The following is a 17,597-nucleotide window of genomic DNA, read 5'->3' as shown; positions in this document are numbered from 1 at the left end:
GAAAAATAATTATAAATATGAACCATCTATGGTAGTTTATTTTTAAAATTGCCAAGGTTGGAGACAAAGTACGCGTGTAATGCTAGTTATTACCGTCGTCGAATGGTCGCAGACCTCGCATCGTTTTTGATTGTAAGGTCGGGACGTAAAGGCGATTACGATTATAATGGTGTTTATTATTAGCTCGTGGGTTGTCCAAGTAATTACTTCATAGCCGTCACTGGAAATAGTCATTTACATAACAAGTACGTAATGTAAAGGTTTATGGGAGGTTTCAGTTTACTGCCGAGCGAGTCGATAAAATCATGAGTCGAATAAAACCTCATTATGTACTCTTTACGGCTCATGTGCAATACTTTCTATTCCATGTCGTTCAGCCAGTAAATTAGCTTTTAAGAGAAAGGCAAAATACCTCCAAAATGCCTTTAATAGCTATTTACACGAGTGAATTAATTGTTTATTCGTGAGAAGAACACTTAGGTCCACGAGTGTTGGCGCGACTCGAGGAATAAACAGTTTTACAAAGAATTTCGCGAAGAAATCGAGTTCTACAAAGAATTTCATACAATTTTTAACATGTCGTGATGAAAAAATAAGAAATACATTTCTGTGACGTTTATTTCTGGAAAGTGAAATGAATCGCTAAAAAAATCACTAGTGAATTAAATATATGTATTTAAATCACTCGTAAATAAAGCGCCATTTGAAGTGTTGCTACGTGTTGAATAATTGACTTGAAAATTGAATAAAAGACATTTATATGCTCGCCGCTCAATATTCACGCATTATCAACTTCATACTAAACCCATATGTATGTTGCCTACTGTATTTTCCCATAATTATAAATTCATCTGCTTTATTGTACTAAGACTATAAGGAATCAGTTTGCGATCACAAAACCGTGTCATAAACAGCCTTTAATAATCCAATCGGAGTTAAATATTATATTTACTTTTCATTCGAAAAACGAGGAGCCAGGCCATACAACTTCATTTGCTTTGGATATACAGGATGTTTTGTGACGAGAGGAAAATATTTCAAAAAACCATTATATAGCTAATTTCCAATAAAACATGTTATATAACTAATGGTCCGACTTTCAACTGTTTTAGAGATATTCGAAAATTACGCTAAATATTTTTGGGTTGCAGGCAACTTATTGATCGCCAAAAATTGAACCAAATGCATATTAAACATAAATAACATAAATAGAGTTTAACTAATTATTATTATGTTTAATGGAAAAACTGTTCAAAATGTCCTCCTACTTTCGAATATATAATCGACATCGTCGAGAAATCAAATTAAGAGCGCGGCCAATTTCCCGCGAATTTTCGCACGCTGCTGGTATTTGCCTTATCAGTCCTTCTCTGAAGTTGATTGGCTGCGAATAAACTCGATTTTAGATGACCTCAAACATAAAAATCCAGAAGTGTAAGGTCTGGATTTCCCGGAGGCCAGAAGGAAACTAGTAAAGTGGCCAGTTTCCCTCAAAGTTTAGTGAACTGTCACAAATGTTTTATGATTAGAAATTTGTCATTCTGGAAGCCACGTTGATAACTAACTGCTTCAAGCGCATCACAATTCGCTAAACCATACTTAAAAACCATGTACGCATATTTTTCATTAGTAAATATTATTATAAATAAAAATATGCTTACTTTACCACTGTTACTATTTTAATTTGATGAATTAGAGATAATGCACGTTGATTTTACTTTTTTTCAGCAGATGCCACAATGTCGATAAAAATCAAGAAAAACATAAAATCTAACTATCTCTAAAACTATTAAAAATCAGACCATTGGTTATAACATTTTTTATTGGAAATGAGCTATATAATCATCCCTTGAAATATTTTCCTCTCGTCATAGAACACCCTGTATAAGCAATGCCTAATTTGACTTTTTGTGGCCTACCGCTTTGCAAACAATAAAAAAATGGGATATATAGCCTTATACGTAATATGAACTTCCTTTTATTCTAAATCACGCTGTTAGTGATTTTTGTGTGGGTCTCTATCACTAGCGGTTTACCTCAAAGAAGTGATTTCCGTGGGAATAATGGATTCGATTGATCTTAACGCAGGTTCGGCCAGGAAGGATTTGGAGGAGGAAGAGGCCAAGGAAACTACTCCAGCTCCAACAAAGAAAGAAATTGTGCGTCCTCAGCTTAAGAAAGACAGGTCTACAGAAACTGTCTAGGAACTTACAACTGTACTTCCAGAAGAACTAATAGTTTCAGTACCTGGGTCTGCCGCAGAAACTCCAAGCGAAACTGAAGAACTAGTATTGTAAACTGATAAGTTCATGCCAACTGAACCTGTTATTATTGGCGAAATTGAAATGGCAGCGGGTGAGACAAAAAAACTTTTAGAGACCTCTACGTGACCATCTGTTGAAGATGTAGCCAGCGGAACTGAAAGATCATCTGAGGCACCACCGGAGCAACCAAAACTAAGCAGAATACCTCTGTCAGGAGTAGTAAGAAAAGGTCAAAATGAAACAGCGGAGCCACCCATTTGTCAAGAAACCATAAGGTCTGAAAAGGGAACTGAAAAGTTGGGTGTCTCGAAAGAGCTTATCGGTTGATAAACAAAAACATTCACTGTTTTATGTACAATTTTCGCTTTTTCTTCCATGCCGATCCCACGTTGGGAAATGCTATTTTACGTAACTTGTATCATATCACGGCATCTTGGTTCGCTCGTACCGCCTGGTTTCATTAATAGCTATTTTTGATAAATGTATAATTACAACATATGTATATTATAGAATTATCTAGAATTTGCGATGCACGATGCCACGATACCCGATGCAAATCTTACGTAAAGTTCAGGTTAGTTTGGGTTAGTCTCTTTAGAGGTTATAATTTTAAACAACACAATTTAACCAAAATACAACCAATAAAAAACAATTTAACCAAAATAGTATTTTTTATAATTACCTACATCCCCACGGTTGACCTTCAGAATGGCCACCCTGTATATATTTTAAAATTCATATCTTCATAATTTTCACAACTCCAGACATCTGTGGAGGAAACTGCAAATGAAGCCATGTCTGATGGCAATATAGCAGAGTTCTGTAGTGTTTTTTGATACACGACCGTTAGGTGGCGCTAGATATCTCACAATAAAGAAGATAATCCTAAACATTTGTAGATTTTTGAATTAATCTTTGCTAATCGTATAGTATATTAATCACAGACGTAATAGTCAGTGCTAATTCCTAATGTATGCATTAAAAACCCGGAAATTTAATTTGTGTTTAAAATTCAATGGAAAATTAGCAGCTTCTTAAATTGCCTGTGCCCAAACCAATATTTCCGAAGAATTACTCTCATTTTGAATGAGGTAACCCGTTTGAATTAGTGATAAGAATGTTCTGATCGTGTTGTGATAAAGATACATTCCCAGGATAGAAAAAATTGCCCGAAATAGGGACAATTTCATAAGTATTCATACAATAAAGGCGAAAATCGCGTGGCTAGGTGAGAGTCGTGCAAATGGAACGGACATACAAGGTCGAGTACCTTTGAGATGTTGATGCATCACTGTTCTGATTGGTGCAACGCTCCCAGCTGCGCGTCACTGATTGGCTCGTTTCTGGGACGACCAGTTCAATAATCCAAATTCCACTATTCCACAGAAGAAAATCATTTGTGGTCTCCTCGCCAAAGAGAACAGTCGGTTAAAGCAATGAAAATATGAGTAATTTCAAATATTTATGTCTGTCCCATGAGCTGCTCAGGACAGATACAGTGAATGAGTGACTTTTTCATGCCATTTCATTAACATATTCCTGCCTAGTGAATATAATTTAGGTCGTAATGGCGCTCGTATGTGATACTACAAGGTTTGCATTCATTTTTTCGCCAGCAATTGCATATTGACACGTTCCGAGGCCAGAAATATGTTAGAAAATCCCGTTGCAGTCGACTTTAATCGCGAAATTGGGCTGGGAAGGGAAACGTCACTTCCTAGCTTTCGTTCATTGTCGATGGGCGTAGCCGTGGACAACTTTTGCACCTAATTCTGACCAGATTACATCTCCGGCGGACCCAAAATATGGCTAAAAATTCGTCTAAGCGTTTTTGCTACTTTCGCTGCTGCCTTTTATTGCGTGGAAATCCGCGAAATAGCCACATTTTAGGCCCGTTTGCAACAAAGAAACGTGCGTCATTCTAGACGTACAGTGTTGCTATTTTTTCTCAACAAAGGTAACAAGCTATGTTTAATTCTTAGTTTTTAGTGAAAATAACTATTATGATACAGATTTCTATAGCAATTTTAGGTCATAATTATAGGCCCAATATCTTAAAACAACAGAATTCCAAGAAAAGCTATTTTTAACCTCCGTCGTCATTGAATTTTCAATTACTTAACGACATAACACTGCGTTCCATTATCAGGTTCGTAATTCTGCGATTTCCAAACCATCGAATTCATTCTGTGGTTCAAAACATGTTTCGCTTTTTTTGCAATTAAGGGGCTTTGCATGGAAGCTTTCTTTAATAATTAACCACTCTATAAAATAGGTATGGTATGGGTGCTGGGATTTTACCACAAAACTTGTCTTTAAAGTGGAAACCCTTAACACGTTTCTCAGCCTCTCAATCCCTTGCCCACTCTGGCTTTTGCCCGTTGCGGACAAGACCAAAAGTAAAATTCCCTTTATGCCTAAACTTTCTTTACTTCTGCAGTTAAGCACCCCGATCATCGATAACAATACATGTTAATTACCCCTTTTTTACCCCCATAACTGTGATTTATTCATTAAAATCTTGAACATTTTTCCATGTGCCTGCCCCATAGTATGGAACATAGCTTTGGATGACGTCAGGGTCAGAATTACGTGCACCAGTTCCGCCTGGCAACGGCGCACGACTCGACGCGTCGCATTTTTCATTGGCCTTGAGTGGAATGGTGGAATCGATCCGAATTTCTAATTTGGGGATGTGCGAGGACGTGCTCCATCTCGTGTCATTTGGCGAAAGTAGTGCCAAAACGCGGTCAATTTGAATCTGCATTTTAAAAGTCGATTGCAACCAATTTGTTTGTTTCAAGCATGGATTCTGGGTTTGTATTTAAATTCTTAGTTAATAGTTATTTAAGAGTCGTCGCCCGAAATAAGGGCGATTAGGCGTAAAAGGTGACTACGATATTATTTATAAGCGAACCGACTGGGTTTTTGATGGGTAAGCAAGTAGAGGCAATATTTACCAGGCAAGTTACATGTTAATGAGAGTTTTTCTATCATCGGTGACGGTGAACATGAAACATTTATTTGACCCTAATGTGTACTATTGTACAACTTACTCATACTAAAAATGAGATAATTACGAAATTACGATGCGTTTGTAGACTGCGGCTTTGCTTTATATGGATAACGGTAAACGACAAACGGTGTGTAAAAATGCTTCATGCACCATATTTATAGACTTTAGAGACCCTATGTCCATTGTTTTTAGTGATAAGGCAAGGCAGCTATGTCGACGCCAAAGCCACTTTATTCTTTATTGGGTCATAAATATTTATCTTTTGAACGTCCCTGTCGGAAACGTTATGGGGGAGTTTTAGCGCAATTTACGTTAAACAAGCGTTTGTTGAACGCTTAGAAAGTTTTCCCAAATTTCCCACCATCAAAGACTAATGTACTACAGGATTGTTCACTTTCCTTCACCATTTGAATCTCGCAAACCATAAGTAAGTTAAATTGCGGTAAATTTTCGTATTTCAGTATAAAATCTGGAAACACAAAATTTACAAAATTCGAAAAAAAATCGATATTTGCTGAAATGGTTTTTATTTTATTCAGAACTTTTTTGAGGCAATCACGAAAGGTAAATTGCGAGCTGCCATTGGTCAATTTTCATATCTCACTGGTTAAATTCGAACCGACCAATCACATGGGATGAAATCCACATTATACTGTTTAGGGGTCACCTTGTATGTGCATTGAAACGTACCAAATTTCCAGTGCTACCTCGTGCATATGTACAGGGTGTTTGAAGTCTTGAGATTTTATTTTTGAGGCATGATTAACCACCTCACTAGAAATCGACCAAACCAAATATGAGGTATAATAAGAGGGATATGATTTTTTGAAAAATTTATTAATATTAATACTTCATATGCTCACGAATTATTCATCAGATACCTGGCTGCTACCAGTAATTTTTCATATTTGCCACGCCCTGTCATCTGTTGTCAGTACATTACTTTGATTTTGTATTTTAATTTTATCAACCTAATTGACGAAAATATGAACTAATGGTTTATTGCACTAACCCAAAATACGTTAACTGACGCATATTCCCCAAAAATTTACTACTCTAGTACTGCAAAGGCACCAAGGGCTTGATTGTGTATTGGACCAACAACAAATTTTGCATGCAAAAAATGTTTTAAACCATTTTGAGGAAGATTCTTCCTCCAGGACTGGAAAAATGTCCCACCAAATAAACATCCCCACGCAGATTATCTTTGAGAACACTCAATGAAAACCAATTTTTTTCCATGTACAAAAAGTGCAGGCTTTGCAACCTGAAGATTCTCCCTTGCGTTTAGAGTTTTGAAGATAATTTCTTGGGAAACATAGTGAAATTTCCGGTTTTCCCCATTTTATATTGGCTACTGATGAAGCTATGTTTACTCATAATAACATAAAGAACTCTCATAATACTCATACCTCAGCGGTTGATAATTCGCATTTCGTTCATCGTAACCATTTCCAGCATAGATTTTCCATAAGCGCTTGAGTCCGACTGGTGAAAGGACAACTTATTGATCCTTTTTTGCTGCCGAATCGATTAACCGGATATGTTTTTTTTAACCCCCTCACTTCAATTGTTTACTTTTCCAGCGTTTGAATGGTGCCTTTGAAAATTACTGGATTAGTCGTGGCGGTCCTATTACATGGTCTCCTCGGTCGCCCGATCTGAGAACCCTCGATTTTTATTTATGAGTGCTTACGAAAAACAATATACACCAACGAGATACGTGAGGTCGAAGATCTTTGTAACCGTGGTGAAGCAGCTGGGTCTTGCAAGTTATTGTTAATTGGATAATCATAATTTACTTAAAAAAGGATTATCGAGAATTGTTTAAAAAAAAATCTTATCTTTGTTATTGTACAACTTTTACTGTTTATTTGGTTTAATCGGTTTCTTTTGAGGTGATTAAGCGCCCCTAGAAAAAACCAGAAGACTTCAAACGCTCCGCAGATCCCATAACCACACACCGTTAAAAAATGCAGTAACGTTAATTCTTATCTGCGCACGCGCACTGTCGCACTTCTGAAATACAATACGGGAACGCAAACAGCTTTGACGTTTTCTACTGCCTAATGCCAGAACTACATTATGTTTAACGCAAAATTCGTATCCCGAATAGCCTCGAAATGATAAGGAGCAACAGCTGGACTTTACTAGTCTAACTTTATCAATTCAGGAAAACGTAAATTTTTTTTTACTGCAATTTCTGGACTGAAAAATTTTAAGTTCGAGTTAAAAACCATTAATTTTTTAATTTGAATAGTGTTAAAAAATAGGTTTTATCATCACCCTGCAGATGTATGTAATTCCGGTGGTAGGCGAACCAAATCCAATATCGACAACTCTCAAAATAATAGGCAAGAAATAGGGAACGATGGGAAGGGTTCTGGATAAAGAGGGATTCTGGGGGTAAGGTGGAAACGTGAAGTTTCCACTATCGTTACCTTATCTGAAAAAAACTCGCCAAGAAACCATGAAGGCCACCGGCGGCTGTCATTAATCTGTCAATAACTGTCAACGTGTCAAATTGTCTATGCCGCACCCCTCGCATCCCGTAAGGTAGCTTCACGTGAAGCTATTCCAATATCTTCTCTACCCTCGCTTATCTAGCCATTAAACCATCATCTTACTTCATATCGCAATACACCCACTTAAAACCATTGCCCCGACGCTTATAAACAAATATAGGTACTCACGAGGGTACTCGCCACCCTATCGAATTTTCCGATCGTATTACTGGCCTCAACGCACCCAAACATGTTTCCTATCGCTTTATTAAGAAATCAAAATGTGCAGTGATCAACCGCCCGAAGAGAACCCCGACATCGAAGACGGTGAAATCACCGACGATGACGAAGAAGCAGCACCTCAGGAACCAGCCCCTGAATCTGCAGCGAACCCGGCCACTGCCGGGGCACAGCCCACAATCCAAATTGTTCCAAAACTACTTGGAAACGTATCCGATAGCGATAGCATTGGGGCTTCGATGAAAGAAGGCTCGGAACGACCTCGGGACTTATCTGGCGATGGAGAAAGGTCCGATGACAAGGACCGATTTTCAGATGGAAGAGAAAGAGGCAGAGGGAAGAATAGGGAAGGGAACAAGATGAGGGATAGAGGAGCTAAAGTTGACAAGAGCCACAGGCATATGACTGAAGCGGAACGCAGTATATTGCATCTGAGGAAAAGGGAGAAGATGGCGAGAGAACGGGATAAGTGGGATACTAAACACCACGTTAGGAGGGACTCTGATCCCTTAGGTGCGTCTCTTTATTTGGACCGTAGCAAATCAACTCAAATTTGTTTGCGTTTATTTCAGATGATGATTTTGCGAAAAACATTGAAAAAACCCTAGCCACCATCCTGCATAAAAAGGAGAAGGAGGTGGCAGCTTTGAGCGCCGGAGAAGAGGTGGTCGAGGAAGAAGTCAGAAAAGGCAAGAAGCGGAAGAAGGAAGACCGCGAAAAGGGGAGATCAAAGGTAGGAACGTCACTTTGTCTCACCATTTCTTTGCGTATTAGACCAACCTCGTGCTATTAGTATATATTGAATTCCACAGAAACACAGGAGGATGTTGATGGCGAACTCACCAAGATCTGAAGATATAGATGAAAATGAGATGCTAAATATTCGAAGCGGCTCTCCTGGGGCAGATCTGAGACTGATGCATGGATCACCGATGATCTTCCCGCCCATGGATCAAAAACGGTCTAGGAGTCCATCCAGGTCGGATGATAGCTACAATTCTGAGCCTCTTTTGGATGAGCGTTTGGAAGAAAGGTAAGCACTTATCCTACTTGATGATGCCAGTTTCAAAAATTTCATTACCTGACGTGAAAATTTTCCTTTGTGCACCTTTAATTAGTGTCAGATAAGGATTTTGTGACCTCGGATTTATATGTATACCGTGCGATCCTGAAAGGTGGTTCTCCACAAAGTTTTCACTACATTTAAAATGATTTTTTTTCTTTTTTATGGTGTGACGTTTTCATGCATATTTTTTAATTGTTTTGAAAATAAGTGCAGAAAGGTGTCAAAAATTTTCTGATTCAACAGAAGTAACAGTTGTACAACTGTTTGAAATTCGCATAAAACCAATCTCAATATACCTGAAGGGTGCCGTGTCATTGAGCAGTCTAATTAAGAGAATCTCTCACTTCGTATCAATGCTTTGACACGCTTTTTAAGCACCACAGGGTACCTAAGAAACCCTGTGGGAACCCTACTACGTGTAGTTCTAAGTTTACTCCCTAGTGTTGCTAAAATAACATCATCGATATCCTCCACGTCACAGTCTTTATTAAGAGGACTATCGTCTAATACTATTATATTTTCTAGTAATTAAATCGAAATAATTCTGAAAAAATACGTCCAATTTTTAGTTTTAGTGGCAATTTATGGAAACACCAAACTTTGTACATAAATTGCTGATTTTAGTCTGCCCGTTAAACGGTTAAATTACTGTAAATATTCCAGTGCATGCCTCATTTAGACGTTTTTCAATTTTCCAACCATTTTTTCCCCTTAAAACTCTTACCTACATCTTAATGTTTGTTTTAAGCAGGTCAAGGAGGCGAAAGATCAGCAAGAACAGGAAGAGGAAAGAATTGAAAAGAGAGAGAAAGGAGAGAGAACAGAGACGAGGAAATCGTGATGAACCAGCTAAAAGTCTATATCAGGACTCGCAGGGCGTTTGTGTTTTTTATTTACAAGGCAAATGTCAGAAGGTAGGAAAACATGATCTTATGACTACAGCAAATTGGCAGTACAAAGATTGTATTTTGTATTTAGTAACTGCAAGGCGGTGGACTATGTAATCTACATTTTTTTATTCAACTCAATCTTCACGACTGAAACAGCATATCAATTTTTTTCCTTAGAATGAAATAAATAAATGAGATCTCTTTGTCATCCATGTCAAATATTTCTTGTAAAATTAATTGTCAGAGAGTATATGCAATTTTCTATGACACTGTCGAAGTAACATTTAAAGATATCCACTGACACGCATGTCACTCTTAGTTAACCGTTATGTTAACAATACGACTCCTTCAGAATGTCTTAACCTGCCATTTAAAGAAAACTAATTTCCACATACATTTCTATTGTTTTACATTACTGCAATAAATCTCTTTTTTTGGTACACAGAATGACTGTCCATATTCTCACGAGGTGAGTCCACCCATGAAGCTGGAGCTTTGTAAATTCTATCTGATGGACTGTTGCGCGAAAGGCGAGAATTGCTCTTACATGCACAGTGAATTTCCCTGTAAATTTTACCACACCGGGCTTGTTTGTAACTCCGGAAAAGACTGCAAATTCGCTCACGGCGCTCCATTGTCTGATGGTAAGTTATTGTAAATGTTATAACGGGTGTACAAAAAATTCCTTTGCCAGCTAAGTTCGGACTTATTCGGCTTTGCCTTTAGCGCACTTCAGCTGTAAATGACGAAATAAAGACGTGGAAGTCATGTTCGCACGTCTTTTCACCGCACTATTGGCCAGGAATTCTTTGATACAACCTTTATAATTTCGGATACTCAACAGCTTTTGCTTAATCTGTAATACGTCGCTTTCTAGGTCTTAAACAAATCCTCTTCAAACACATCGAGACCGCGCCCCGTGACATCCTGCAGGGTTTTCCCAGGTTGTCGCGTGACGAGGCTCTCAACCTTATCAACCAAACGCAGAAAAAGCTTACTGAACAATATTCGGACCAAAACACGTCTTCCATTGCTTCTTCTTCGGCAACTGCCGTTTCATCTGCGCATAACCTGTCACCACTCACACAAAACTACAGACCGCAGCTGTCACCGACTCACATGGGTTTTGGCATGTACCGTGAGGAATATACCGAACTGCCAGAAGGAGAGCCGGACATCGCTAAAGGTGGGATACGATGCTTATTTGATATTTCTGTCCCCGTGCCCAGAGAGGTGGAAAAAATGGTAGACTTCGGTTAGTCCTATCATTTTATTTTTTAAACATGTTTGGTTTAATTTGATTTTTAGAGGTAGTAAAAAGGCTGTTGCTAATGCACAAGGCTCGCTGTGCCATTGTTGAAAATTAGTGTGTTGTTGTGTTTTAATAACGGGTGAATTGCGTTGTCGACAAATAAACACAGTTAATGATACTTTGTATAAAAAAATGACAATAAATTTGGGAACTTTTTTTATAGATACAAAACTCAGTGAGAGGGTCAAAACTAGTAGGTGGCAGCAGGAGCAGGACGATGAGTCTTCTTCTAGCTTCCACATGAAAGGCTTTAATTATGGAACAGATCAAGATATGCGGTTTTCCAGGTAAGGAATATTATTTCTCTACCAGTGTCAGAATATTGCATTATTACTGACTGAAAGACCCTCGATAACCCACGCGTTTTATTTTTAAGGGAATAATTTCTATTTTTTTGTAGTAAATGTTTATCTTCCTTATCGTTCTTTATCACAGTATAATGTATAACGTTTCTTCACAATACATTTTCGTTGAAATAAGGTATCGTATGACGACCTTTTTCATCAAGGCGGTACAGGAATGTCGATTTTTAACGAAATGACCCATTCATTCAATAAGAAGCGTTTGAATGTGATTATCCAATTTAATAATGATTTATTTTCAGTAACAGAGACATCGATATGAGAACTCTCCCCGGCGTTCCACCAGCCTCCGAAATATCCGACGTACAGACAAACATCAGCCCCAAGGGAGATGTAGATATTAGGAACTTTACCAAAGACATTGATATAAGGTAATTATAATTATTTTCCATCGGCTTATTCACGGTATTTGCCACAATTCGCTGAAAAAGTGGTTCGGCGGATAAAATTTCCCCGAAGCCCAAATTCACAATCTTTCAACAACAACAACAAAATTTCTTCATCTAAAATGTGATAACCTTCTTCGACAGGCAACCCCCTTTCTCAAGAGGCGTGGATGTAGACATCCGGCAAGTGCCCTTCGATGGGCCAGTATCTGAAGACAGCAATTCGAAAGACGGCCAAAAAACCGGCCCCAGTTTCCAAGATTTCGATATGCCTCAAACCGCCAAAGATCTATTTACTCGTATCAGTGCCAACCAAAAAGACACCACGATTGACAATGTTGCGAGTAATAGGGAGGATCGGCATAGTTCAGTGCAATCCCAAAATTATGACGATCAAAATATCAATTGGTATTCGGACGATGATGACGATGACGACAATAGGTTGACCATTAAAGTAGAGGATGAAGATTTCCAGAAAAAGGAACGAGATGATAATATTTCGGATAGGGAAACAGTTGCTCAGGATGGCGAAGATAGCGAAGAAGCTATTAGGTAAGTTCGACACCAGGATTGGTGATTTATAAAAAGTTTCGGGACTGGAGACAGTTATAGCTATTTTCCGTCAACTAAATATTAACTCTTTTTTTATTATACATAAAATCAGTCATTAATGTTCCCCTTTAACGCCCAACTTTTTAATTGTTTTACTTTAATGCACGATTTTATTATAGGCGCCCAAACATGTAAAATCAACAAACACGATATTGTCCTATTTGATTCTTAGTAAACAGGCAGAAATATGTCATAAACACTCGATTTTTATCAGTTGTTTTTCTGCTATAGTTCTGTCACTGCTACCGGGCTTCAGATTTTGAAAAATGTTTACACAAATACGAAGCCTACAAAAAGGTTTTTTTTAGGTCCTTTTTGTCGCCACCGGAAATCAGTTCGAAAACAGCGGATATTGTTGGCAAGCTCGGCGACTTATCAAAAATTGATATTAGTGCCGAAGTTACTAAACTTCTTACATCAATGAGTCAAAACAAATCATCAACATCGTCTGCAGCCAGCCCTAGTACCTCGGTAGCCAAGCCTGAAAGCGGGAGCAGTCCCAAGGCCTCTGAAACTGCCCCTATGGATCCTAGAATCTCCAGACAGGTAAAAAATAGAAAGTTAACTAAATATGCACAGTAGTATATGCTTCAACGCCAAGTTTAAATCTGAAATAAATTAAATTAAGTTATATTATATATATTTAAATTTAAAGCGGGTAGAAGTGACAGCCATAGATAGAGGATAAATCAATTCCTAATGTTCCTGTCAGATGTTTTGTTAGATGTTAAATGGCTCAATCAACGACCTACGTTTACGATTTATTGCCTACTGAGAGGTTTTTTTTAAGATATTCACCTATTATTTCACGCCTGTTCGTATATTCAATTTATTCCATTACAAAATTTAGTTTCATCTACAAGAAAGTATGAATTTATAAGAAAGTATTTGTATCGTTTTTCTCATAAATTTGTAACAACTTCCCGGCTTCGATCTTCGAAATACATATTAAGGAGTTTTATGGTCGAATTGCAGGGAAGGCAAGACCCACGTCAACAAGATTCCAGACAAGACCCGCGATTAACAGACCCGCGTCGTGAACGAGGACGTCAAAGTTCCACTGAATCGAAAGAGAAAGACAAGAAATCCGAAAAGATGAGCATTTACGAGCAGGGTGGAATTGATATGAAGAAAGCTGCGCTGGAAATTGACAGCGATGACTTCAGAAGTGAGTTATTACCATATTTTAGCGGGATAAAATCCTTCAATATCGATGTTTTCGAATTTTGCTCTGAGAGACTACAGTCAAGTTTTTTGAGCGTGAAAGAGTGCGCTGTAATTGTGGCCTTATTATTAAAAAACATGTGAAACTGTCACGAATGAATGTCATTAAAAATGATCGTTGGTACTAATTTGCAGATCTCCGACCAGATATAGACTTAAGAAATATGTCCTTGCCGTTCAAAGGGATGCAGAACTACACACCTGCCACTGAGATTGACGCTAGTGTTAACTCACATCCCCCGATGACTTGGAGAGTATTTACTGTCGAAATACCTAGACCTGACTATACCGGTAAGATTAGAATTTGAGAAGTTTTCGGATGAAGTTGATAAGAAAAATAATGTACAAAGCCCGCGCATTCGTATCTAAATATGCGGGGTTTAAAAATGATAAGCGAAGCACAAGTTTTCTCAAAATTGAGGTAAATATATGTATTCTAATAACGAATTAGTGAAAAGTAGCTTAAAATAGGGAATATTTCTAATACTTTCAGAGATATCAGAGAAAACCCAGTAGTTTCCGAATTGTGTTTCTCTTAAATATAATATCTCAAAAACTACTCATTAGAAACATAATTGTATTACATCGTTAAGTCCCTTTTTATAAGGATTTAAATGTGCTGCAATGCATTTCGTTTAGCGGGTGTTGTTGTATTTTTGGAGCCCATCGCTCACAGGAACGGGGAGTAATGTTGCACAATATCCGTTGCTCTTGGCAGCGGCCTGTAAAGCAAAAATAACGCCTCTTGACCTTTTTTCCATAACTCCCTACGAAAGTAAGCATAACAAATGGAGATAATAGTCGCGAAAACAACATCTAATACACGTGTTTGTTAAGAATTCTCTACGCAATAAGGAACGGCATAGGCGGTAGGTGATTTATATTCACGGTAGCCAATATTAAGTGTCTATCAAAACACGTACCATGACAAACTAACGGAAAGGTTCCTAAAACCACCATAAAACCCAACTTACAAAACTAAATAATTCGTAAAACTAACGGTTTTATTTCTGCTACGATAAGTTAAAACATTTTTAGGAATTTCAGCTGTTCAAAGGATTTTAAGATCTTACCGCTTACCACACGTATTTCCCTTTCAACTTAATGTCCTTTAAACTTCTTAAATGTAAAAAAAAAGTTTAAAAAAAATGTTGTGTATTACTTGAAAATAAGGTCTAATTAATTTCTTTCTCAAGGATTGAAACTAAGCATAAACGAAGCGGAGAAGACCGGGGATCCTCGTTTAAGAAAAATCTTCCGATTAAGTATCGATGAGAAAGATAGTCCAGCTTCACCGAAAGCCAGTCCAAAACAGGGCTCTGGCATTAGGATAGATCCCAGGCTCAGGAAAATGGAGGAAAAAGTGCAAGAACCCAAGGTAAGGGTCAAATAATGGTAAAGAATGATCATTAAAAAAAGCTTAAGAAGGTGTTGATATATCAGTCATGTCTTGCATAAATTCATCTGTTATCTATCGTCAACGTAAGATGTTTGATGTTAAATAGTAGATGGCTTAATCAACGCTTTACGTTTACGGTTTCTACCTACTGAGAAGTTATTTTTTACATTAACCTGTTATTTCACTTTCATTGATATATTCGATTTATCCTACTTTCCTATTTTCAGGATTCTACGCCTCAAATGACCTACAGCCAACAATTAAGCATGTTACAGTCCTCTCAATTTTACCAAAGTTTAACGAGCAACCAAAAATTGATGTTAAACCAGGAATTGGCCAAAAACGACCAAAGTGGCGGAGGAGGCCTTAACGATGCTGTGCTGAATAGTTTGTTGAACAATTTAAATTTGCTTCCACAGGTAAGATCAACAAAACATAATTTTGTTATACAGTATATTCAGGATAAGGATGTTTAGCATGAGATCCATCATTTATTTGTTTCTCTTAACACGCGCATATGTTAATATTTTCGCGATTACGTTGATAATGTTTGCTTTCGTAGAAAGTCATAGGAAATAATTATTTGCCCAACAAATGCGGAAAGTGATACTTTATAGTTAGTACGCGCATTGCGTTATAATTCGGATATTACATTTTTTTTTTAAATAGTTATATCAATTCTAATAACTACGTTGTTTTCCTAACAGGCAAGTCAGACGCCAAATCCTATTGCTCCGCCATCTCATATTGCGGCCGCAACTTCCGTACTCAGCAACGTGGCAAAAATGAACCCAATGATGCCTAACCAGCCCATCATTGGCCAACAAGGCATTCTTGGAGCCGCTCCAGGAATTCCTAACATGCCTCCTCAAGGCATGCCCCCGGACTTTCCTATGAATTTCGACCCAAGAGGAGGTCCAAGCATTCTAGGCAACGGTCCTCCTGGACCCGGGTTCGGCCAGTTTGGGGGCATGGACCAGGGTCACTCTTACGGCAATAATTATAACGACGACTTCTACGGTGGTGGTTACGAGGACCAAGGTAATATGGGACCTCAAGGCGGCAATATGGGAGGAAATTTCCGACATGGGCGGGGTTATAATAATAACCATCGAGATGGGAGAAGAAGGGGCAACAGGGACGGATTTAGGGGAGGCAGAGGAAATAGACATTTCCACAAGAGGGGTGCTGGTAGGGACAAAATGGATCGGGATAGAGATAGAGGTCGTGATGGGCGAGGGAACAGAGGACACTCTCCTCCCTAGTGTCTGATGGACTACATTTGCAGCGATAAAGATTTGTTGCAGATGTTCATTAATTTGTGATCTGCCACGTCACGTTTAGGAGTATTTAAGACTGGTGTAAGATCGTACCTTATATTAGTGGCACTAAAGGGTTAACGTAGAATGTACATTTTGCGTTTTCTAAATTATTAAAGAAATCTTATGGAGTCGGCTCCATTGTGCCAAATAAGACGAACACTGAAATATTTAATTATATTAACAATCTTAATTATTCTGTAAATAACAAACTGAGGAAATATTCTTTTTGTAATAAAACGTAAGCCTTGTACTGTATAGGGAGGTATTTAAATAATATGGTGTAATTAATTAGTTATATTTCTGAACAAAGCAATAGTTTTTGATGTACAACACAGGAAATTATACTACTTTGAGTAGTGTTCACACAAGGTTTATGTTTCTGAATAAAAATTAATTTAAAATCATATCTACTGCGTTTTTCTACAAGTTTTCTTTTTAACTGTACCTTCCATGTTTATATTTCGATTCAATAGAAAGGCAAAGACTTCACAGCTGGTATCAGGATGTTGACGAACATTTGAAGACCTTCAAAAAACGCTAACTGAATGTTCGAAATCACCAATCTCATAAAAGATTAATGGCTCAACATTTCTGCTTTTTTCGAACAATTATTTAAATAAAAACATACTTAACTTTTTGATAGAACGATCATTATGGCCGTTTATTAATTTCGAACCGACATTCTTATGCAACTATGAAGCAACATATGTTGAAGTGGATAAACCAACTTTTTCATCCTGCTCACTTTTCCTTTGTACACGACACACAGACTCGCAATGGTCTAATCTACCCTTTCTTAAAATATTTAATTATGTGAATTTTATGATGACTAATGCTTAAAGTTTTCCTATTTGCAGAACGAATTTTGTTCTCCCGGCTAATCCTAATTTGTTTAACCTGTACGCGCTTTAAGTGCCCAATAATTGGAAGTTCTAATTTCTAATCAGCTTAAATTAAATGCGCTTATAAAGCAGAGCCCTTAGTACCACAGCAAATTGAG

The 17,597-nt window shown here is 37.7% G+C and overlaps 2 protein-coding genes across 4 annotated transcripts in view; one reads left to right on the top strand and one right to left on the bottom strand.

The window, feature by feature from the left end:
* The window catches only part of LOC136412754 (uncharacterized), a 139,032-nt gene that overhangs the window by 96,837 nt on the left and 24,598 nt on the right, over nt 1–17,597 (bottom strand). The window lies entirely within an intron of this gene.
* Nucleotides 3,651–17,003, top strand: su(sable) (suppressor of sable). 3 transcript variants are annotated; one of them, XM_066395939.1, is made up of 16 exons: nt 3,651–3,857; nt 8,074–8,537; nt 8,597–8,757; nt 8,837–9,057; nt 9,842–10,004; nt 10,426–10,624; nt 10,858–11,235; nt 11,456–11,579; nt 11,897–12,025; nt 12,185–12,592; nt 12,961–13,198; nt 13,628–13,820; nt 14,012–14,167; nt 15,073–15,254; nt 15,503–15,694; nt 15,983–17,003. In XM_066395939.1, exons 1-16 carry the CDS (start codon nt 3,832–3,834, stop codon nt 16,538–16,540), a joined length of 3,792 nt encoding a protein of 1,263 aa, XP_066252036.1. In that variant the 5' UTR covers nt 3,651–3,831; the 3' UTR covers nt 16,541–17,003. The 3 variants fall into 3 exon arrangements, with proteins under 3 accessions (XP_066252036.1, XP_066252038.1, XP_066252037.1); XM_066395941.1 differs by having other exon boundaries at nt 3,652–3,857; nt 10,858–11,166; XM_066395940.1 differs by lacking the exon at nt 3,651–3,857 and adding an exon at nt 4,835–5,080.

Source organism: Euwallacea similis, chromosome 12 (assembly GCF_039881205.1).
Source record: "Euwallacea similis isolate ESF13 chromosome 12, ESF131.1, whole genome shotgun sequence".
In the NCBI taxonomy this organism is placed as follows: domain Eukaryota; kingdom Metazoa; phylum Arthropoda; class Insecta; order Coleoptera; family Curculionidae; genus Euwallacea; species Euwallacea similis.
This window is presented reverse-complemented; position numbering and strand designations above follow the sequence as displayed.